We start from the raw sequence: 25772 nt of genomic DNA, 5'->3' as shown, positions 1-25772 counted from the left end.
AATTCTGCGAAAAACTGTTTGGACTGTGCTAGGTTCAAAACGGACCCAGCAAAAGCAAAAGTTCATCATTGGGAATATCCCAGTGCACCATGGGAAAGAGTGCACATTGATTTCGCAGGACCTATATTTGAACGGATGTTTCTACTTATTGTTGACGCACATTCAAAATGGCTTGAAGTTTACCCCATGAAGACAGCCAACTCATTCAAGACAATTGAATGCCTCCGAGATTGCTTTTCACGTTTTGGACTACCTGTAGTGTTAGTTTCCGACAACGGCACACAGTTTACTTCACAAGAGTTCCAAACATTTATACGAAGCAATGGCATTAAGCATAAGACATGCGCCCCTTTCAAACCATCCAGCAATGGACAAGCAGAGCGCTACGTGCATACATTAAAACAATCTCTCCGTGCCATGCAGAACTTTGCAGGAAATACCCAGCAAAAGGTTAGCACCTTCCTCATGCAATATCGCAAGGCTCCTAATATGACAACTATGATTAGTCCGGCTATGCTTTTCCTTAAGAGAGACATTAGGACTAGAATAGATCTTGTTCTCCCTGACTTGGTCGGAAGAGTCAATGAGAAGATCAGAAAAAGCACGTATGATTTTCAAGATCGTATTTTTCACGAAGGTGATAAGGTGGCTATTCGAGACTATCGTTCACCCAACGCAAGGTGGAAATTTGGAACAGTTATGAGCAAAGATGGAGCTCTTCATTACACAGTTAATGTGCAAGGTACATTGTATAGACGCCACGTAGACCAAATGCGAACAGGAGACCAGATCTTGGATAAGACTATTCACGTTCCACGAATTAGTTTCAGCAGTGAAACTCCACACATGGGCACCGCGGATAATTCTCCTGCACCCACTGATCCTGGCGGAGATATCCAAAAACACTCTGAATCTGTCAAATCAACACCAGAAACTCGCCAACCATCTCCAACTAAGAACCCGAGTTCAGCTGTTTTGCCGAGAAGTACTTCAACTTCTCATCAAACTCCATTTCAGCCGAGGCGATCACAAAGGATTAGACGGCCCCCTAAGAGACTTGACCTTTAAATCTCCATTTTAAAGGGGGAGGAGATGTCGTGTATTTAGCCGTTCGAGGCTATGTTTACGAACTATCACGCCTACGCAATCGAATTGGGACTTTCCCTCTAAAAGTTTCAGTTTGTATTCCTCATCTGTTAGCGTTGCGTTAAGACGCATCTTTTGTATTCTAAATTCTAAATGTTGTAATTAATTAATAAATAGTGCTTGTTAGATATAAGAGTGTTATTTCCTAAAACCCCACGCTATGGGACAGCACAAAAATTTAGAAACTATTTTTGACAATTAAGTACGAAAACTATTACGGAAGGTTAAAATATGGATGGTTGACCGTATAAAGCGAAGCACGGGTGTTGCTAGGGGTTGAAATTCGCCGTAAGATTTCCGGGTTAAAATTTCCAATTAATTTTTTTTTCTTCTGAAGCTTGGAAACGTGCGCCATTCAGTACTATTATATTTGTAGTGCTAACAATTACACATTCTTTAAATTTAACTTTCACTGAAACAAATCACAAATATATTTGAAAGACCTCACATGCCTGCTATGATGCTACCCAAAAAGTAACAACCGCCGATATTTTCACAATTATAGCCAAGTAAGGGATAACACTGAAAACGTCACAAAATAAAGTACTTTAATAATGTCGCGATATTAATTTTTATCAGTTTGTTTTCGGCCTACGACCTGTTAGAATTTTTAAATTACAGAAGACTTAAGGGTTTTCTTTATCAAATTTCATGTAAATTTGATAAAAAATTACAATAACAAGACTTCCTAAAATATCAAGTCTGTTTAAGCAGAAGCATAACATAAAGACCTGTTTACACGGTCCAATTTCTTGAATCCGAGAAATTGGACGGATTTCTCTGTCCAAGAAATTGGATGATTCGTTGACACTATCCAAGTTCTTGAATGTCACTGATTCGTTGAAAGAAAAACTTGCGCATGCGCATTGTTCATATTCAACATTATAAAATAATACTTACATAAGTTAAAAATTACTAAATAAATTCAAATAAAATCATAATAACACAAGTAAACCGCAACAGATCAATTTGTTTGGACTAAAATATATCAAAACAGACAACAAACTGACATAATTTGCTGCCTGCTTGTTGAAGTCACAAAACCTAAGACGCTGATTGGTTAGGGGAGAAAAAAATTTGGATAGAAAGTTGAACATGCTCTACTATCGTCCAAGAAGTTGGACCAAGTTCTTGGATGGTTGTTTACACGATCCAAGCTCAAAGCGAAACAAGTTTCCATCAATATTAATCAATCTCTGTCCAAGAAATTGGATCGTTTAAACAGGCCTTATGCGAATATGGATGGTGTTTTATACACTTGACTGTCTATACTTCCGGGTTACTGTTTTTGGCGTATTTTGAAGTCATTTGGCTCACAACGTGATCATTGTGTTTTGAAATTCTCTTGAGTAGTATTTCTTGTATACGTTTACTTGTTATCCGATTTATTATTTGTGCTTAAGAGAAGAATCGTTATAAAAATAGTCATTTGAAGACTTGTCATTTCAAAAAGTAAGAAGTGTCATTCAAGAAAAAGAATCGTTATGAAACACTTCCTACATTGTAAGCAATACACCAACTTCAAAATTTAATCCTAAAGGATAATTTGTAAAATGAACTTAATCTTCCTGCTCCATTAAAATGTTAAGATTAAAGTATGAGGGTGCACAGCTTGCAACAAGAGGAAACAGTAATGAATAAGTAGAAAGAGGTCGTGAGGACAGCCAAAAAACGAGTTCCTTCTAAATCTAGCAACCATGTCACATTTTTTAACAATACATCTCTAAATAACTAAAACAAATTTTCACTTCAAACTCACCAGAATTGCTTAATATCATTAATATCTTATGAAGAACAGTAGATTTTAGCTCAGAAATTATATAATTTATTTATTTTATTAAAAACAAAATTATCAATTTGAAAATATTGCGTCCCGCAGTGGACTGATCGTTAAGACACGGTTCCCAGCAGATCACCGAAGTCAAGCATCACTGGCCGCGGTCGGTGTGCGGGTGGGTGACCACTTGAATCAGTCTGCGTAGGAACCGAGGGTGTGCGGTATTGGTCCTCGTTAAACTGTGCTACCGTAAAGTGCTCGACTTCGCGTGCAGGTCGTCGGGCTACCGAAGCGGGGGTGCCATCCCCTCTGCAGAGGATCAAAATTGTGACGGCATGTCTTCGGATCATCCTCCGGGATGTTTCCCAGACCGTCGCCAATAGCCCATTGTGCAGCTCTAGTGCGACGCAAATTAACAACAACAACAACAAAATATTGCCTATCAGAATAAGTTAAAGTAAGCAGCTGTATACTTTCTATCCGGAAGTAGAGCAGGTCAAGAGTTCGGGATTGTTGTTGTTTACATTCATTTTGAAAACACCATCCATTTAAAGAGTTTCTTACTTCTAAAAAATTAAAAATAAATTTAAATAATCTTTATTAAGAATATATAACTTTGAGATAACTAAAAAAATACTTATAATAAAGTTTCTAGAAATTATTTTGATGGTTCAACCTATCTCATTTTATAATGGGCTATATAAAGTAAAGTTCTGGATTTCATAAGAGGCAGCACTGATTTTTCTTATTCTCTTATAAATTTGCTTAGTTGCAAGTAATTATTAAGTAGAATATCAAACCTCCTAAAATAATGTCGATTTATTATTTTATTCGTATCGAAATAAATTTTAGAAGGAAGAGTAGTAGTGTTCTAAAAATTACTTAGAAGTGCTAAACTGCAACTTATGAAAAAAAATTATGCTCTTTAACTGAGCCTGTGTTACTTACATAGAATTTGTAATACTACTGAAGCAGCACGTTAATTAAAAAAACAAACTTATTTAATATCATTAAATTTATTGAGTCATGTCCAAACTTGACCATCTTAACATATACTGTAAACTTAAATAGTAAGAAGTAGTGACATAAATAATAATATCTCAAAGATAATATCTATGATTATAATGTCTATGATTCAAAGGATCATTTTTACTGAGTGATAATTTTAAGGCATGTGCACGCATTAATTCTGAATGATCTGAATGTAGCTCTAAGAAAAATCTATGCGTTTCTTATATCTTTCTATCCATTTTTATTTCAGGAAATTTTTTTATGTCGTGAAAGTAAAAATCAAACATATCAGGAGTATTATCTTTCTATTTTATGTGCTTACAATTGCCCAAACGACTATTAAAAGAGATTGAACCATTAAACCTCAAAAAACAATAAATTATATTTTTTTTAAAAAATGAATAACCTTGTTTTCCGTTATGGAATTTAAAACAGCATAATGATTTAATAAAAGCATTATTTAAATTTGAGTAGGACATTTACTACGTAAATTTAAAAATTGTGTAAAATATATAGTTTATTAAAGAATGTTTGAAATTTTTATTAAATTATACATATCAAGTAGCGAATTCATGAAATTAATAAAAGCCTGTGACATTTCTGAAAAATCAAAAGAAAAAAAAAGAAAAAAAAATTGTTCTTTTAAGGGACCCCCAGATCGACCTAACAATGTTTGAAAACTGATGTTCAATCAATTTGGAAATATTGCAATAAACAAAAAGAGATTCAATAAAATATTCTAAAAAAAAATTTTTTTTCCACCGAATCCATAGTATTGAAAAACAAGTAAACGAAATAAAATCCTAACTTTTTTTTAGAAAGATGTAAAACGAAAATAAAACTTCTGCGTCAACAATATTTCTACTAACAAAGGTAGGCTATTGGTGATCGAAATGGGCTGCAGGTGGCGTAGAGCAGAACTCTTTACCTATGGCATCACTTCACATGCTTTCCCCATTAGCGTGGGGAAAGTCATAGAGGAAGGAAGAAAGTTAGTTTCTCTCTCGATTTTCATATAAATTAAAATCTTTTAAGTTTGAAAACTATATGGAACTGAAAACGACATTAAAGATAGTTCTAAAGAAAAGTATCACGGAAATTTAAAAAAATATTTTTAGTGAAGAAAAAGGTAAAATACTAAGAAAAGGTAAAATATCGTAGTACATTCCTATGGAACTGAAAAGAGGAGGAGAGGGNTCCGGGGGGCGACTTTACACATTGTCGACTCCCGGGCACTTCTTTGGCACCGTATTTTGAAATTCGCCAATCTTACATTCGCCAAGTCGGGTTTCAAATTTTCTAGGAGCGATTAATTCTCACTTGGGCCGGATCACGCTATTGGTCGAAAATGACATCACTGTTTGGGGGAAGGGAGATGGTGGCTGTTGGCTNATATTAGGCTTGTTCACACATCGCCTCGTAGTTATAACACGAGCGATTAATTCTCACTTGGGCCGGATCACGCTATTGGTCGAAAATGACATAACTGTTTGGGGAAGGAATATACTGTGTATTGCATAGTATTTTAACGACAGATCTTGATTTGGCGACAAATTTTATATTTAGTTTTCAAATGCGCTCTATTCACACGTGGTATTAATGTTGAGTAATAAAGACAATATTCACATTTTGCACAGTTTTGTGGTAATTTTTTATTAGAATCTAAGTAAGTGAAATTAAGCTATACTGCTTTTACGTCATTAGCAACTGGGGCTGTTCTAGAAATGCAGGGGGAGGGGAGGCTAGCCCAGAATTTTGGTCATTACTTTAAACTAAATTTACGTGTTGCTTGATTATGAAGTTTTTAAAATTATTCATAACACAACTAAATTGCGATGTATGAGTAAATTTGAGGTTATGTTTATTTCAATTTTTGTTACTTTATAACTGCAAAAGATAATTCTTACGGAAAAGCAAGCAAACGAAAAAAAAAAAAAAAAACGTATTTGTAATTTTACTATACCATCTTATATTTGTAAAAACATTCATTATTTTTAGTGTTTTTAGCTTTGATGAATTTAAATCAATTAAAACATAAATATTGTCTGAAATGCTGAAGTGGACATTTACCTATCTCCCCACCCTAACGACGACATAATATTATGTAAACATTTGCAAGGAATAAATAAATTCCGAGCGAGCAAGCGTGCATACGAAATTTGTCGCTAAACTCATACAAACACCAGCCAACAGCCACCATCTCCCTTCCCCCAAACAGTGATGTCATTTTCGACCAATAGCGTGATCCGGCCCAAGTGAGAATTAATCGCTCGTGTTATAACAACAACAATATATAAGTGGAGGAATACACCGGAAATTTTCTAAATTTCTTCCGGTTTAAGGACGCTTGTTATTGTTTACATTAACCACCCATCCATACAACTGAGAAGAGGAGGAGAGGAAAAGGACAAGGGCTAAAGGCATGAAACCGGTCTTTCCCTAGATGGCGTATTCGAGTGTTGCAACCGCCAATAACTTTATGAAAATTTTATAGATGTCGCCCTTATCGTACAGTTTTAAGTTTTCAATGTAAGTATTAAGCTAAATACTTTCTGGTAAGGTAAGATAAAATACTAAGATAGTATACCAACTTACCGCTTTTGCAAGTGCTTATTTAAATTACACGAGATTAGAAATAATACCATTTTGCTGTTATAAATTAGAAGATTTCCAATACTTTATCAGAATTAGTATTGTTGGAAGTTTTTACGTGCTTAATAAGTATATTTTCTTTCTTTTTGCTCTTCTATTGTATAATCTCACGTTTTTTCCTTTCCTTTCCTTGAGTTTCCAAATATTGTTGGAATGTTTATAGAATATTTTAACTTAAAAGTGTTCAATCTCTCAGCATAATTTATACATTTTTAGTGTTTGTTTCCTATTAAGTATTATAAAATGCGAATGCTTAGAATTAAAAAAAATTATAATTGTTTAAGCATACAGAACACAATGTAAAGTGATATCCAATATTAATAAACCTTCTGATGTAATCGGTGATGTAATGTAGATCACTATATTTAATTTGAACATATTTGTAATCGCCTAATACAGTTTTGTCAAAAAAAGGACAAATTTTAAAAACCCTATGAGAATCTATAGTAATAGCTGTCGGAAATGCAGTCAATAAATCCGCTTTGATTTTTATTAATGAGAGTTTTCTGTATCGTAATCTTGGGCAGAATAATCGACAAGTCTTGGTAACTTCTGAGCAGCTGCCCATGAGAGTGTTTGTTACTCCTCAGGGAAAACCAGGAAAATGCTGGCAATTTAAAAATCACCTAAAATAAAGGAAAAATTGTAGGGAATTTTGATTTTTTCTTTACAAGCTGGGAAAATACAGGGAATTTTGTTTCTTATTTTCGTCTTTTGAAAAATGGTGACCACTCAATACATAATCTATGGGATATTTAAAGATGGTATTCCAACTATCAGTGTTTTCATTACAGAAAGAAAATGGGAGAGAATTTCTCTCCCTTTCTCAAAAACAGGGTGAGATTTCAAAAAGTTAAGTGAGGTTTTTAAAAATTAAAAAAACACGAATAGAATTGGAAAAAAATTATTTCTTTAATTATAATATATATTTTACATCTTCTAATTGAATACTTTTGCTGCATCATCATTTGGAAAATGTTCTATGTCTACTTTTTCATCAGCTATTATATTTATTTGACTGAAAAATATCTGTATTTGTTTCGTTTTGACCGTTTCTACCGACATTTGTTTCATTTTCATTTGTCCGTTACGGAGTAGAAGATGTTGCCTTAACAAGGTATTTGTCCATCTTACATTCATGCACAAGAAATGTAAACATTTTACATGAAGAAACCTTACCTACGGTGAACACCTGGTTGCAGAGAAATGNCGGGGGGGGGGGGAGGTGTTCTGCTGTTCGCACCAGTTCTGACCAATACTGGTAAATAGGGAAGCTAGATAACAATGGCCGATGTTCAAAATAATGCAAGATCAAGGAAGAAAAGTGAAACAGATTTTATTCAAAACGACAAAAGACGAAATTTTTTCCAGAATTCGCTCATTTTGAAATTGATTAATAGAGTGCACGAACTTCTCGCGTTAATCTTTTTTTTTATTTCGAGAAAACAAAAAAATATGCGAGACTCTCGCGTTTTCACGCTGTAGTGAAAACACTGAATTATACTAAACTATTTCATTTATTCTAGCATTATTTAGGGATGTTCAGCTGTTCTTTTTTTTTTTCAATTGAAAGTTTTTTTTTAATTGAGGAAAGTTTTTATAGCATTTAAAACTTGTATAGTTAACACAATATAATTCATATAAGAGAGCAGTAATTGTTTTTCCTCTTAATATGCAGTAGAGAACCAATTATCCGGGATGCTCGGGACATCGCCATCCTGGATGTCTGAATTTCCCGGTTTTCTGGATCGACCAAAAAGTGTCGTTAATCGATGTTTTATCAAACCCCAATTACAAGAAAAAAGTGTAATGCATAAAGTAAGAGAAAAAAGAAAGGTACTCCTAACTTTAAAAAGAAAAGAAAAATGCTAGAAAAATAGCATTTAAAGGAATAAAAAAATTTACAAGTTTAGGCAAGAAAAACAAGTTTAAAAAATACAAAATTCTCCTATTTATTTTTTAAAAATAATTACAATTCTTAAATTAACTAATATAAACAAAACCAATGATTAAATAACGTAATATATTTTATACCTAATTATACAGGGGGAAACGATAAAATAAAAAGAAAACTTATTAATCTAAATAAAAAACACTTGAAAATTATCGAACCGAAACGATAGTTAAAAAAAACACTAGCGTAAATATTAAAACCTGGAACAAGGCAAGATCAACGGAATTTAAAAAAACCCTAATGATAAAATTTATCAATAAAAAGAATTTATTGAGTGCGAAATTTATCATGAAAAGAAAAAAATATCAAACGTAGTGGAATCAGAAAAACAAAACTGCAATCTGCTTCATGAAATAATCCTATGTTTAAATTAATAAACAATTATCTTTTTATTTTATTTTTTTGTTGATAAGAACACGATTTTTAATTACAGCAGATGTGATTCCACATCAAGAAAAACTTGCAAATGATATCGCACTTCCAAAGAATGAGAATTTATTCAAAAGAAAAAGATTTTATTTTTATTAATCGATGTCAAATAGATAAATATATTTTTCTCTTTCATCTTCTGTTCACTGATATGCATGCAATGCATTTTCCCAACCCCCCTCGTAAATCAAACAGAAAGCGAAATCAGCATGCCGCACCTTTGACTTTGATTGACAGAGAAAATGAAACATTCCTCCCTTCCCTGCCTTCAAGGTCACGGAGGAAATGATGTTTCTCTGGGTAAACGGGGAAAAAAATTCTCCCCTTCCTTACATTTTCCTCTACTCAACTTCAAGGATGAGTCCAATTTCCGCTTTTTCTTTCATAATCGTTCTAGTTTAAAATGGCGGGAAAACCGGGCAAAATTTTTCCCGGTTATCTGGATACTGGATAAATGGTTCTCTACTGTATTGTGTTTAATTGTATAGGGAAAACGCTGAAATTAATTTTTCTCCAGATTTGACCGGTAACCCTGGAAATTAAAAAAAAAAAAAACATGGAAAGGGACCAATTTGAAAGGTATAATCTGTAGTCACCCCTGGTCAGACATCTATAGGTTTTTATTTTTAAAAATTGCAAGTTTTAAATCTATTTGTCATCTTTGCAAGTGTAGTTGGCACGTCAGATCATAATAAAATCAAATGGAAATTTGTGTGTCATAATAACATAGCATTAAAAATTATGATGTTTTTAATTGTCATACAAAAATCCGCAACCATAACAATGTAAACCATTGGTCAGTGCCATGTGAGATGCGATTGAAGAATAAATGTTTTGCAGAGAACTGAAATGCATGTTTTGAAATTCGTGTGTTATAATAAAATTGAAGTAAAAATAAGGATTTCATAAATCATGTGGAAATCCATTGCAATTACAGTCATTAGACTAGACCACATAGAACACAATGGAGTTAATGTGAATTAATCGTATTATTACAAGTGCACGATATGTAATTTGCTTGTAATAAAAATTAACAAGATAGCCAGAAAATTTATAAGATCATGGGAAATATTAACGTAGCTAAATAACCAAATTATAAATGTTGAAATCAGTTTGCCAACAAAAAGAAAAAAAAAAATCATTGAAAAGTCACATATTTGCACTTAGGCTCAATGCGATTTGAAAATCATAGTGTTGAAGGGTATAAGAAAACATGTGGTTTTAAAACAATTGCTTGATTCAAAATTTGTGTGTGGCTGTAAAGTCATGCTCAATTAATTCTATTTTAACCAAATTTGAAATAATCGGGGAAACAAATATATCACTCTGACTGAACTAATTATTCTTTTGTTACTAATTTGAATTGATTACAGCACTCAGAGGATGTTATATTGTCAATCCAAAATTAGTCTCATTGCATCATATTTTAAATGGAAGATAAAATTAGGAAAAGAACATTATTTTTAGAGCAAACGATTTTTTTATTTCGTAATAGTGGGTCAAAATTTCTGTTTGAAATAATCAAGAGAAGAATTTTTTTTGTTCTAAAATAAAAAAAATATTGAATATTTTATTGTTAAATAATTCAGTTCTTAATTTTTATAAATTTACGTAAGAGTTTTGAACCGCATGATATATCCTGCATTTTAGTCATTTCTTCTGAATTTTGTAGTGAATTATCTGCAATTTAAAAAAAAAATTAGGATTGGCCGGTATGCAGAAAATATAAAAGTGGAGATGTGGATGCCATCACTAATATATGTAGGATATATATATAGTTCTAGAAAAAAGATGAATATTTACGTGGTGTACTATCATTAATTCACAGATTTTATTAACCAATTTCTTGGTTGTAAGTTTATTTTACTGTTACTACTAGGCAGTTGTTAGTTGCAAAACCAACTCTACTCAACTTAAAACAAGAAAAGGTTGGAGGTCTGGTAGTACATGGTGCTTGTTTTCGATTTTCGTTTTTTAAAATCTCATAAAGTGCATTTTTCATTGGGTGTTTTTAAAAAGTGCTTAATTTTACCTTTTCAAAAAAGAGATTTTTTTTTTACCATGTTGATTTTCACCCCATATTATGCAAAAGAGTGCTTTTTACATTGCTCTATTCAATGTTTTCACAATTAATTCCACCACGATCTATTTCGGCATCCCGTCGGTTCATTGGGTATGAAAGCGCTAATCATTTTAGATGTTTGATGAAGTATTTGCGAGTCTGCATGTGCGTCTACTGAGCAGGGTTCAGTGAGATAATTGCATTCTGCTGCATTTTGCAAGATATTCTCAATTTCAGGCTTCATTTTCCACCCTCAAATATCAAACCAAAAATATCTTGATCATTTTATAAAGAAAAGAGTTTTTTGTAAAGAACTAGTTATTTTATCATGATCACGTAAAGTCTGGAAATTTTGCATTTTGTTAATGTAAATAGTGCTTAAAAATATTTTTTGAGTGCTTAAAAGGTGCTTGTTTTTTGTTGAGAGATTTGGCTATGCACCCTGTACTATAAGATGAAGGTTAATTTTTAAAAACACAAACAGCAATTTTCTATTTTGACATAATAACTATATGATTTTCAAATTAAAAAAAAGTAAAGGAATTTATTATTAAACAGGTGTTAGAGTAATTGTATAACTATATATTAATTGATTGAATAATCTTCAAGCAAAAGATTGTAACAATTATTCAGAAAAGCTTGGCAATGTTTTGACTTATGGGATTTCTTTCCTCCCATAGAAACTGTATTCTAATAAAGGATTAAAATAATATGTACAAACATATTTTTAGGGTCTTAATAATATTCCACATTGAACAAAATTGTAAGCTGTAAAGAAATTGCTTTGAACAAAGCTTTATGGAGTTAATTAATAACTCTCCCTGATGATCTTGTACTATTTCTATTGAATTTTAATTTTGCTATCTTATTATTATTTACATTTTTATTTGTTTATAGAGAAAATGCCTGTTGCACCACCTTCGTCTTATTCTCAAGGTCCCAGTTGTTTTGATAGAATGAAAATGGGATTTGGAATTGGTATGTGTGTTGGTTTGGCGTCAGGAGCATTGTTTGGTGGATTTTCTGCCCTTAGGTAAGTACTTTGATTTATTATTAGACTACTTTCTAAACTTGCATCTTTATACTTATATTTTTTCTTTAAATTCATTCAATTGTTTCATATGAACTTTTTCATGCACTGTTATTTTATGTTCATGTTATTTTATATTTTATATAATATTTATTTTTATTATAAAGTTGCTAAAATATAAACTGAAAGTGTATTGCTTGATGATTTCATAAACTTGATACAGTTCCTGTGAATAACTTAGAAATATTTAGATATTCATTTTTATACATGGTCATAAAAGTTGAAATTATAGCAGAAACAATATGTTGTAATATAATAGTAACAATATTATCGTTGCTTATTTATGTTAAGTTTTGTTATGCTCTTATATTAAAAAAAGTGATGTAGTTTTTGTTTTAAAAATGTTTAAGAAAATATTAAAAAACTCATCAGGATTAAGCATATAATTTCTATATATAAACAGGTTTCGCACATATTATGATATTTATGTAAATATTAAAATAAAAATATTTTTGGTGGAAGCTGTACAAATTCTGTAAAACTTTGTTAAAATAATATTTTGGGGATAAAATGAAGACATTGTTGGAAAGGGGTATACTGTTATATTAAGAGGTAATAAATTTATAAAATAAAAAGCTTAAATTTTTATTATTTTAATGTCTGGTAAAAGAAAATAAAGCACTCCCACAACAACAAGTTCTTGGGCAGGAAGGGTTTAGAAGTTAAGGCTTCAAAATTTTTAGATCAGCAACATGATGGTCACAAAGCATGATGGCTAGCACACACCTTTACATCTCCAGCAAGCTAGTAATTATAACCATGGATCTGAAGCTAGGTGCGCTTTAAGCTGCCACCAATGTAACCATGGCTATCAACCTTAAGATATACTTCCACAACTGATTTTATTCTGCTGACAAAATGTGTTGATATGATGACTTTAATGTGTGATTGTTCATTGTGTTTGTGTTTTTTGCTCTTTTCAAGTCTTTTGATAAAAATAAAGGGTAAATTTTAGAATTGTAAGACTGGTTCTACTATATTAGAGTTTAAGTGGGCCCAGCCTAAAAAAAACCCCATCTTTTCACCACTTAAAAAAAACCATCCTTAAACCCACTTGGTGGATTTTTCCACATTTTACTTGTTCAAATTACATTTTTAATTTTGTTCTCTTTTTAATTATCAAATCAATTTGTTCTTTGAAATTATAACTTATATTTTTTTATAGATGTACGAACTCATAAGTGTACAAACTTATAAGTGTGCAAATTTATTTGTTTTATAAGTGAACAACTAAACATACAAAAATATCTGAAATAAAAAAATCTTTCTGTTTTATTTATAAAAGCAAAATTTAGTTTAAAATAACTAAATATGTAGTGCTTCATAAAAAAAGAAACTGTTTTGTAAATTTTAATTAATCACTTTTAAATTTATAAATAAAATTATGTGTAATATATAATTATCATGCGTCAAATGCTCCATGTTTTTCAAATGTCTTAAAAGTTGCTTGTCCCTATGTTATTTTTGTTCAAAATACTAAAAAAATATGCACAAAATTTTATTAAATTAAAATGACATTTAGGTAATCCACCAGTCCTACGAACATAATATGGAAAATTGAAATTCTGAAAAAAGCATGTAATAAATAAAATCAAAGTAATATATTTTCTGATTAAATATTGAACTTAAATCTTTTGAAGGATATAATAAAATAATATAATATAGAGTTAGTTTTAATTTTCCATTGAATTTATACAATTACACTCAATTTAAGTTCAAGTAAAGTTTGATGGTTTGGCAGATATCTTAGTTTTTGTCAATGTTGCTCAAAGACCTACAGAATATATTTTGTTAATGTTTTTTACATTTTGTCAATCCTATGTTACTTATCCTATGTTTTATTAATCCTTCTCTAGACTCTTTGTTCCTCATAGTCATAGACATATTTTTATAAATGATATGGTATAAATTTCAGAATTTATTCATTCGAAAACATCTGTTAAAACTTTGAGTCAAGTTCTAGTTTATAAATTAAAAACCAAAATTCTGCTCCAGATAAATTAGAAAGAAAGATATTTGCACTGAAATTATATTTTGAAATTTGGGTTTTCTAAAATTCATTCTATATATTTACAATTTAAAAAAAGTATCAGTGAAACTGTTTTTTAAAGCATTCTGTTTCCCCGGTGAAACTTTGCTGCCCCAAAGAGCAAGTGGTAACATCTCTTCGGTAAGATAACCAGTAGTGATTTTACAAAAGCATTAATTTGACTTTCAGATATAATGGTAAAGACAAACTTGAGTTTTATAAGGGAGCAAAGTAATAGCATGTCATTCTAAGGTACATTTATGGTAGAACTGCAAGTTATCCACCTGGAACTAAGTGACTAAGTTGGTAAAGTCAAGTCAGGCAGTTTTGCAAACTGTTGTTTTGAAGTTATTGTGACAGTTAGTAGTTGTTGTATTTGTTGATCACAGAAATTTTAATTGTGTACAATAGTTTGGTGCTTCCTACATTCAGTGACTTTGTCATATTGTTTCAATTTTGTTCATCAAAATTATCGTAAAATTGTTTGTGCTTTGTTATGTCTGGTGACTTAGAAGACTCAATCTTTAAGTCATCAAAAACATGAGGCAAAATGATTTTGTCAATATGACAGTGACAAGCTTACCAAAAAAGTGCTTGTCCCAATTTCCATTGCAGACTGACATATGCAGCGGGGACATGGCTACTATAGGAAGAATTTGTATCGAATGTAATATTCAAAATTGTTTGTGTAAAATGCCAAGAAGTGAGCAGTTCATATATTAAGTTGACAGTTATGGACTTACCTAACATTTTATAGGGTCAAGGTTTCAATTCTTATATTTATTGTACAATAGTACATTCTGTATTTATTGATCAGTGTTATTGGAAGTTTTGAATCTCATTGCATACGAGTATTTAGGAAAGTACCACTCTTCCTAGCAAGTAGTTATAATCTTCTTTACAGTTTGCTTGCTGTTGCATAAAGATCTTGCTATAGTAGCTGTCTGCCTTCTTTGTTTTGTAATTGGTGGTTTTATACATACTACTGTCCTAGAGTCATATGTAAGCATGTGACCTATAAAGCAATATTAACTTATATTATAATGCTATATAGGACTTAAAAACTTGTTCTTACTCTTTTATTTTAATGATTTATTCAAGTACTTGCTTGAGGGTTCTTAATGCAAATACTACTAGTTTCCTGTTTTTATTAAATTTTTTTTTTTTTTATCAGTCAAATTGGAAATATCATTTGTTATTAGGTTGGAACTAACTTTTCTCTTTGCAATTTTCTTTCATCTTTCTTGTAGCTGTAACTATTTTTCTTTTAATTTCAGTTTTCTTTTAAGAATTATGTCATTTGGTTCAACTGTTGTCAAATGGTCATTATGCATTGACCAAAAGTTTGGATGGATTTGGATTTTTCATTTTGCATTATGGCAAAGAAGTTTTTTTTTTCCCGCAAGCTTTTCCTTTATTCATCATTGGAATGTTTGCTTTTTCACAAAATACTTTTATTTGGGAAAGCAGTAGGTTTGAGGATTGCCATGTAGTTCTGTTTTCATGGAGGCCCTTTTTAATATGATACACCTTACACCTCAAAATTTGCAAATTAGTTAGCAGTCTAGTGCTACTTATTATTGAATCATAAGTTACCTTTCTATCAAGAGTAAAAATATTTGGAAACTGTCTAGTTTCCAAGTTGAGCCTTTGTGGCCAAATTAAAATATAAAGCTAAATAAACATAGTAAATCTTTTCAAACTAAAGTTATGTACTATTATAATCAAAAGTAAAATAGCCCTTCAAGCCAAAGGTAGAATGTCTATTTAAATCAAGATTGGAATATAATTTGAAACAAAAATTAGAAAGTTTGATCAAGCCTTATGTAAGATACTTATTCAAATAAAATATAAAAATCAGTTTTAAATAAAATTCCAAGTTAAAACAAAAAAGAAACACTACATTATATATAAGTTTCAATTGTAGTCACTTTTTTTTTAGCTATGTCGATAACTTTATTTGAATATAATTGATGTAAATGCTGCTAGAGAACTATATTAGTCATTGATGCAAATAATTATTATTACTAAAATGATTATTATTAAATTTTTTTTAATAAAATATTTATGTAACTGAGTATAAAAAATTCTGAATTTAATGATTAATCAAAATCTAAAATTTTGATTTTGCCATGGATACCCTAAAATTTCTTAGATAATTGAAATCTTTTATGTGTTAATCTTTTTAAAAAAAGAAATGGAATATGTTTAGATGGAGGACAAAGTGATTTGTTTGTAGAAGGGTGTTTGATACACCCTACTATGCATACCCATTATACACACTGCATAGTTTATTTGGATTGTAATCTCTTCAGTATTTGTTAAAATATATTGACGGATATTTATCATCATAATACATATCATGATATGCAACCAATTTTTATTTTCAAATAAATATATTATGTGAAGTATTTTTAGATTAAGTATGCAGAAATTTTCTTATAAGTTTTTTTTAGAGATGGGCATATTAAAAGGTTAGAGCAAACTATCCCCATTTCATTTTAAGATTTTACTTTTACACTATACTTTTTTTCTTTAGACTCAGGGTGTCCAGTGATAGGAAAAACCGGGGATTATCAAGGAATTTTTTAATTATGGAAATATCAGGGATATATCAGGAAATTTTTCTGAAATCTTTGTAAATCAGGGAAAAGTATTCAAATAGCCAGCAATCGCCGAATGCTTCAAACCGCGGCGTTACGCTTCGTAATGGATGACGTCACCAACAAGTTTTCTTTCCCGTGCGGTAAGTAGCTGTCACCCTGAAGTTGCTGACGTCATTTCCTATCCAACATCGTCACGTGGAACTTCTACATGCAGCTTTGCATCTGAGTCAGAAGGATCGTGCATGTGTTCGCGTCTGTTTCTAAGGAGCTGTGGTAAGTTCTTTATCTTATTTTTAAAAAAATTATAACTATTAAGCATTTATTTAAAATTATCTTAAAATATTTGCTTAATTTCATTTTTAAGGTCTTATATACATAATGTCATTAAGAAATAAGTTCTAAAGAATGTATAACAGAAAAGCTAATTTTTGCGTAATATTAACTCCGCATGGAAGATTTTTGTTCGTTACGCTCTTATAGCTTATTTTATTTTTATTCTAATAAACTTTATTTTATTTTTATTCCAATAAATTTGTGTTTATTTTAACTTATTTTCGTTTACGGCAGGTTGATTTTTCGATAAACTAAATTTACAATTTTCACGTGATGGCATAGTTCTTTATTTAATTAATATTCTTTCTTATTCTTTTTCAGAAAATTTTAAATATTGTTTTTGATATTTTAACTACAAAAAAAAGTTAAAATCTTTAGGAGTATAAAATATAACTAACGGCTTTCCAGCTTCGTTGTCAGGAAACTGACCAGTTCTTAAAAAATTATTCCTGCAGCCGTTAATTTTATTATCTCTAATATTTAAATATTCATTTATTTAATGAAAGGGGGATTAATGTTTTTTTTTATATATATAATTTTCAAGGACTAATTTAGTCACACATGTGATTTTGGTTGCTGCATCGACTACATTTTATCTATAAGTAAAGCATCACGATTCGCTTTTCTGCAAATTATAAATCATTAGTCAAGATTATTTTTTGCGCTTTTTAAAACTTTTCACAATTTGTACTCACGTGGTTTAAAAATCCAGCTAATTCGTATTTACAGAATTTTAATAAAAAACTCTCTGAATGAACAAAGAAAAAACATTTTTTTTCATGTATTAAAGACAAGAAAAAATTTAATAAATTCTTACATGAAACCATCAATATTTTATTTAATTTTAGAATTGTAAATATGTGTTTAATAATTTATTGCTGGGTTGACTGGTTTAAACCATTACTCAAACCACTGTTTAAAACCTAATGTTTTTTTTTTTTTTAAAATCCAAGCTTTTTTAAGCATCTTTCTTGTAAAAAATTAATTTTTATGATAAGATATAAATAGTTTTAGTTTGAATAGAATGAAATGAAGTTTTATTATTAAATACAAACAATAATAATTGAATAAATGATTTCAATGGTAATGATGGTATTTTACTAATACATATGATAAATGCAGTATGCATGTAAATGTATTCAATAGCATATTTCTTTCATTATTTTATTAGAAAAAAACTATTGATTTAAATCAATCATCATTTTTTTTCTAAAAAAATTATTTAAATAGATTTTTTTCTAAATATAATTTAAAAAATATATCAATGATAATGATGCTTTCTCCAGAGAAATATAAAGAATATACATGCAAATTAATATTTGCTTGAATGTTGCTTTCATTATATCATTAAAAAAACAATGATTTAAATCAACAATAATTTAAAAATACTAGAGTGGTATTAAACAAGGGATATACAAATATCATCTTATGCAATGAGTATTCCATTTAATAGTAAGCAGCATAGAAAAAATAAATGATTCTCCAAACTACAGAGTTTTTTTTTTTAAAAAAAAATTCTTGCTATTTCTTTAAAATTATACCATACACACAATATATGAGCATTATATTGAATATTTACTCTATTTGCAGATAAAACAATTGTATGGCTGCTCGCTTCCAAGTGGATTGGCTTCATAATCCAGAATTCAAAGACTGGGTTAAGGAGGTTGAATCAGACAACCATAGAGCAAAATGTGTTGTTTGCCATTCAACATTTTCACTAAGTAATATGGGCCACCGCGCTCTTAGAAGCCATGCCAAAAGCGCACAGCATGTAAAAAGAATGAAAGCAATGCAAGGAACATTACCATTAAAATTTTTCACTTCTGACAATGGGAAAGCACCAAGCATAGAGTCTTCTAATAAAACTATTGAGAGTGGCAGCAGTTCTGTCGAATCCCTAAATGATCCAATATTGTCTACCCCTTCTACAAGACAAGGTCTTGAATCATTCCTTTTAAGAGATGATGTTACGAAAGCAGAAATTTTATGGTGTCTTCACACCGTTGTTACTCATAAATCTGTTAGGATGTTAGAGAAGGATGTAGAATTATTTCAGCTTTTATTTCCAGATAGCAAGATTGCCAAAAGCATTAAACTTAAAAAAAGTAAAATAGCATATTCTATTTTATATGGTATTGCTCCATATTTCAAAACAGAACTGATAACAAATATTTCGAAATGCGAGTTTTTCACTGTTGGATTCGATGAATCTCTAAGGTTTCCAAAAAGACTCAGATGGACATAAATGTAAGGTTCTGGTGTAATGAGCAAGAACTTGTTTGCACCAGATATTTAACTTACGCATTTTTAAGTCGGACCACAGCAGACGAAATTAGGCGCAATTTTAAAGAGGAATTTTATGGTGTCTGGAAAGCATATGGAAAGCAGAAATTTTATGGTGTCTTCACACCGTTGTTACTCATAAATCTGTTAGGATGTCAGAGAAGGATGTAGAATTATTTCAGCTTTTATTTCCAGATAGCAAGATTGCCAAAAGCATTAAACTAAAAAAAAGTAAAATAGCATATTCTATTCTATATGGTATTGCTCCATATTTCAAAACAGAACTGATAACAAATATTTCGAAATACGAGTTTTTCACTGTTGGATTCGATGAATCTCTTAAGGTTTCCAAAAAGACTCAGATGGACATAAATGTAAGGTTCTGGTGTAATGAGCAAGAACTTGTTTGCACCAGATATTTAACTTACGCATTTTTAAGTCGCACCACAGCAGACGAAATTAGGCGCAATTTTAAAGAGGCTTTGTCAATTTTGAATATATCAAAAATGGTGCAAATTTCTATGGATGGCCCAATTGTCATAAATTTTTTAAGGATTTAAAAGCCGAGATAAGAGACGAAAGCCAGGACGGCCATCTGATCATTCTTAATATGGGCAGCTGTGGATTGCATGTTTTACATGGAGCTTTCAAAACGGGAACCAGGATGACAAATTGGTCATTGATTTAGTTTTTGCGGTCACTGTACAACTTATTTAAAGATGTTCCGCCACGTCGTGCCTTGTTTGTACAATATACGGGCTCGAATGTATTTCCAATTACATTTTGTCCTGTACGATGGCTGCAGAATGGAGATGTTGCTCAACGTGCCATAGATATGATTCCCCACCTGAAGAAATTTATATCTGGAGTGAAGCTGAATAAAGATAATTTATGGACTTAATCGTTTATTAATGTTTGTGCAATTATTAAAGATCCACTATTAGAGGCAAAACTACAATTTTTCAAGTCTCTTATTGCTGAAGTAGAGCCGTTTTTAGAGGAGTTCCAAAAAAGACACCCCACTTGTTCCATTTCTCTATAGTTCTCTGCATTCTATTTGCGTGAATATTATTAGTAAAATTGTTAAAGATAATATCATAAAAGAAAATTACCTACATAAAATAGATTTTAGCAATAAAGAGAACTTTTTACCTGCAGATAAAATTGATTTAGGCTATGCTGCACATAATGCTTTAAAAAAGAGGAACAAGAAAAAGAAAATTGCTAATACTGAGGTGTCACAATTTCGAAATGATTGTCTTGCATGTTACAAGTCCTTTGTTGCAAAATTATTTGATAAATCACCGTTGCTTTATCCACTGACTAAGGCAGTGACATGCTTCAATCCAGATGCGGCAATTGTTGTCGACTTGGCTTCGTTGAGAATAAAGAATCTCTTTACAATTCTCATGGAAAATGGTTGGATTGATGGACCAACAGCTGATGAAGCTGAACGTCAATATAAAAGTGCGTTGAAACAAAATCTTGTTATAGAGCTGCTGAGAAAATTTAATAGGACTGACAGTCATCTCGATGTGTTGTGGAGAGATGTGTTTAAACTCCTTAAATTCCACCATGAAATCACCAAAGTCATGAAACTCACCATGAGTTTATATAACGGAAATGCAAGCGTTGAGAGAGGTTTCTCTGTAAACTTTCAATGTTTGATAGAAAATTTAAAAGAAGAGACTTTGATATCACAGAAAATGGTATATGATACTATTATTTCCATGGTAAAAAATGTAAATTCGTATAAAATTTCAAAACCACTTGTACATTCCTTCCGAAATACTCATTCCTTGATGAAGGAAGATACAAAAAAGCGTAAGCTTGCAGATGAGGAAAATTTGGCTATTGAAGCCAAAAAGAAAAAAACAGCGATGATCAAGAAAGAATTGGAAAAAAAATTGCTAAAATTAAAGATGCTACTAAGGAAATTAGTAATGTAATGGAGCAGATTGATTCTTTGTGAAATAATGTGAGAATAAACGTTTTTGTGATACAGTGATTTCTTGTATTTGTTTATTCAGTGTTGAAGTTATGTAACATTTTATGTACTAGGAGAAATATAAGTTTGCATTACTACGTATAATATCTACTTTATTTCCAAATGCATAATGTTTATATGTTTATATTATAATTATAGGTTATATTATATTTTAGATTATAAAATTTCTTGTTGACAAAATTGAAAATTAAACATCATCTGCGATACAGGGAAATTATGGGACTTACTGGGAATTATCAGGGAATTTGATAATGTCTTCTCACTGGACAACCTGAGACTATACTGGTTAATATTACATCTCTTGCATAAATATCTATGTTTGATGGTGAAGTTTTAAATTTGAACCCATAGTTTTGCAAAATATTATTAGAATTTTAGTTGAAAAACAAAACATCTAAACTATTAATCGCTTATTTACTGCTTTTCTCATGATAATTTGTCTTGGAAAGAATGTTTTCATGTTTTTGATTAGTTTGGTTTAAACAATGCTTAGGGACTAAAAAAAGTCTGTCATGTTTAAATAGTTCTCTAAAGAGAGAATTTCTGTTACTTTACATTTTAGTTTAATAAAATTGTTATGACACATAAAATAAGCGTATATTTTGCTTTTTAATGAGTGGAAAAAACATATTTAAGAATATTTTTCTGCTTGCTAATTTTTTTATTTATAAAATTTTGTTAATTACTCTAAGGAGTCATAAATTACATAATGAAATTATATATTAATAAATTGTGAATGTTGATTGTAGATATTGGTTGTACTTCATATGCTTGTGTTCTAACAAAGAATAAATTAAATCATATTAATTAAACTAAATAAATTTTTTGCGTGCCTATTAAAATCTTAAATGCTGCTTGCGTGCCTATTAAAATCTTAAATGGAATGCTTGAAAGTACAAGCGTTAAATATTTAAATTTTAATGTTTAACACTATTTAACCATCAAAAATAAAAGGTACAAGATAATTTTTTTGCATATTATCAGCCTTATAAAGAATATATTTATGGTAAAATACAAATGAACTCATAATGTCCTATAAATACTTAATATATACATTTGCAGCTCATAATTATATAATTTCTCAAAAAATATCCAGAAATTTCCTAATTATCTATCATGTTTATTTATGATTTAGAGCTAACCTTATATTTTGTAAAGAATCATTTTAGTTATTTCATCACTATGCAATTCATTGTACATTTATACTGTAGATAAAAAACTCATTCTCTGACAGAATTATTTCTTTTCTTAATTCCTTAGTAACAATAAAATATACTAGTATATCTTATTCTTATTTAGTATATATAACTATGAAGTATGCATGTGGAATAGTAGTAGAAGCCAGCAATTTTTTTTTAATGCCAAACACACATGCATAAGGTTTTTTCTTCAAAACCTGGGTTTTGGTTAACCATGTTCTATGCACATCTTAAAATAACTATTATGTAGAGAGCATGAAAGTGTGAGGACATTTCTCTTCCAGATCTTATTCTTTTCTTTTATCTCTTAGACCCCTTCTACATTTTAAACAAACTTATTTTTCCCTCATTTTTTTCTCTCGATATTTATGTTAAGTGTTTATTATGAAGCAATAGCAGGTTTATAGAAAGAAACAAATTGTAAAAACAAATAAGCTTCTAATTTTGTTTACATGAATTGGATGATTTTTGTTTTAGTCACCAACTCAAATTTGAAAATTAATATATCATTTATGGAGAATTTAAACTTGCATGTTTTCTCATAAAAATTTTTTTGACATCAATTAATATTTCCAATGCATATAAAATCACAGGAATGTATCTTTGTTATTTATTTATACAAAACTATTCTTGTTTTACAAGTAGCTTTTTGCTAGTTCAAGTGAAGTACATGTCCGCTTTTGACAATGCACTCATTTTCCTTTAAGAGTCATCTGCAGGGATGGTAGGTAACAGTAGAGAACTACAAACTAAAATTTGCAAATTTTTGGTTGCTTTTTCTGGGTTTTTAAAAGGCGCAACACATAAGCTTTTGAATTATTTAAAAGTAGTGGCGAGTAGAAACTTCATAAATCGAATTTACTAAAATCAGAATCATGCATTAAAAGCCTATCTCTTGAAAATATTTTCCATTATCCAGAGCCAGTTGGCATCTCTGCAACTGCCACTCTTCTTAGTGAAATTATTTATTTTTACTATGAAAATGAAAATCAAACATGCAGCACTTTGAAACTTCTATAGATCAGTTTTACTACAATTTATTTAGATTTGTGATATCTGATGACGTTTTTAATATAGGGTTCTGTTTTAAATTTGATTATTAATTACGTGGTTTGCGTAGGTTTAACAAACTTTGCTTTTTAAACAGAATTCTGTCTTGATTTGATTGTATACCTTTTAAAATTTTTTTCTTGCTAATGTGAACTATGCAGGAAGAACAAACTTCTGACATAAATGTCTCGGAAAATTGTGAACTGGCCTGGATGCAGATTTTTATTTGATATAGTTTGATCTTGTTTTTATAAAAATATTTCTTCAGTTCAGTAACTGCCAAACTCAATTTTATCTTTAAATAAAGATGATTAAACTATGCTGTCAAGAAAATTTATATAGAAGCTTTAAAATTTTTTAAATGAAAGATATCTCCTCAAAATCAATATCCAGCATTTATATTTGAAAAAAATAATTCACTTTATTTTCAAAAGAGTTAACATTAGTGTGAGCTATTGTTAACTCCATAGGAAAAATATGATTGAGCATTTGATATGTAGTCTTCATTAGTAGAATCTGTTCTTGACAAAATGTACTGTGTTTTAAGGTATTGTAACATTTCCATTGTGTTCAATAGCTTTAAAATAAAATAATAATTATTACAGTGCCAAATACACGAGTGTTTACTTTTCAGATATGGAATAAGAGGAAGAGAACTTATCCAAAGTGTAGGAAAAATGATGCTTCAAGGCGGAGGCACTTTTGGAACTTTTATGGCTATTGGAACAGGAATCCGCTGTTGATTTTTTTAGTTTTTTTTTTTTGGAAGTATATAATAGAAAATATTGAAGAATCTTATTTGAGCTTTATAAAATAAGAAAGACTTGAAAATCAAAACAAGTAAGCTCGTATGAAGAAAATGTTTGACATAGATTTGGTGCTATAATTAGCTTGTATATTGAGTCATTGAGTTTCAGAACAACTTTAATTATATATTCTGTAAACATAAATATTGTTTTAATAACTTAATTTCCTTTCACCATTCCTTAATTTTTTTCGATTAGTTAATAGAATTTATATTGTTTCTTGCAATTGAATAATATTTGTTAAATTTTTATATGTTAAAGTCTGTCAATAGTTTCTAATTAATTATAATTAATTTCGCAAGTGAAATTTTTTTAATCCTAAGTAATTGTGATTTAAAAGATTTCTCATGCTGTTTAAAGCTTACTCATCTTTTCAAATTTATTAATGAATATATTTTTAGTAAAAAAAAATTAAAAAAACATATATATAAAAGTTGCAGTGTCGATTCTTTGCTAGTGTATTAAAAAAATATTCTTTCATTAACATCATTGTTTAATTTTTTTAAAGTTATATTCCCTGCATTTCTTTTGCAAAAACATTGAGAGAATGAAGATTCTGACTATTTAGTCAGATTTAATTTGAATCTTGTTTTTCCATGTTTGTTTTCATCTTTTATTTGTTGTAATAGTGTTCTGCCTTGATTTGAAAGAGAATATTTTATATTAATATGAATTAATATTTAAATTTAAAGCTTAAAAGTATAAAGTTTTATATGCAAGTTGCAGTAAATGTACTGTCTTTTTCAATTTTAAACCATGTTTAAAAATATTACAAATTTGTTTAAAAAATAATAAATATTGGTTATTAATTCTCAAATTTTTTAGATTTTGTAATTAATTGATTATTTGTATTTGCTTTTTTATACTTTAACCATATATTGTTTTTTTTTATAATTAAAATGTAGAAACGCATTCTTGAAAAATAAATTACTGTCACTTGAATTTTGTTGTCATATATTGTGTGTTATGTGCTATAATTAAACATAATCATAAATAATAATATTTATGCAATTTTTAAACTTGTTTTTATTTAAATTTACTTAACTGCTTGTATTTTCCTTCATCAATGGAGTATCCTGACCTTATTTTAAATGTAATCCTAATGACAGACAAAGTAAATCAATTCTTTTTCACTTTTCACAATTCTTTTTCACTAAGTAGATTATTGAATTTTAGTGTCAAACCTCAAAACCCTTAATACAAGTTTAAATCAAAAATTTTTTTTACACTATTGTCTCATTTAATAGCAAATAAAAGGCTTGTATTGTACTTGGTGGCTCAAAATAGCTAAATATAATGCAAATTTCATTCTTGTTATCCCATATTTTGTTCTT

The 25772-nt window shown here is 29.8% G+C and overlaps 1 protein-coding gene across 1 annotated transcript; it reads left to right on the top strand.

Annotated features, from left to right (window-relative positions):
* Positions 1–6486: 6486 nt before the first annotated feature.
* Positions 6487–25380, top strand: LOC107453416 (reactive oxygen species modulator 1). Its single transcript, XM_016070249.3, has 3 exons — positions 6487–6655; positions 11929–12064; positions 24267–25380. Exons 2-3 carry the CDS (start codon positions 11934–11936, stop codon positions 24373–24375), a joined length of 240 nt encoding a protein of 79 aa, XP_015925735.1. The 5' UTR covers positions 6487–6655; positions 11929–11933; the 3' UTR covers positions 24376–25380.
* The last annotated feature ends 392 nt before the right edge of the window (positions 25381–25772 follow it).

The sequence above is a fragment of the Parasteatoda tepidariorum genome, chromosome X2 (assembly GCF_043381705.1).
Source record: "Parasteatoda tepidariorum isolate YZ-2023 chromosome X2, CAS_Ptep_4.0, whole genome shotgun sequence".
NCBI classification, from domain to species: domain Eukaryota; kingdom Metazoa; phylum Arthropoda; class Arachnida; order Araneae; family Theridiidae; genus Parasteatoda; species Parasteatoda tepidariorum.
This window is presented reverse-complemented; position numbering and strand designations above follow the sequence as displayed.

What these genes read in the sequence shown, in the direction of transcription:
- LOC107453416 (XM_016070249.3), top strand. Translation starts at nt 11,934, where the DNA reads ATGCCTGTTGCACCACCTTCGTCTTATTCTCAAGGTCCCAGTTGTTTT. An exon ending in GGTGGATTTTCTGCCCTTAG is followed by an intron (nt 12,065 to 24,266) that starts GTAAGTACTTTG and finishes TTTACTTTTCAG; the next exon opens with ATATGGAATAAGAGGAAGAG.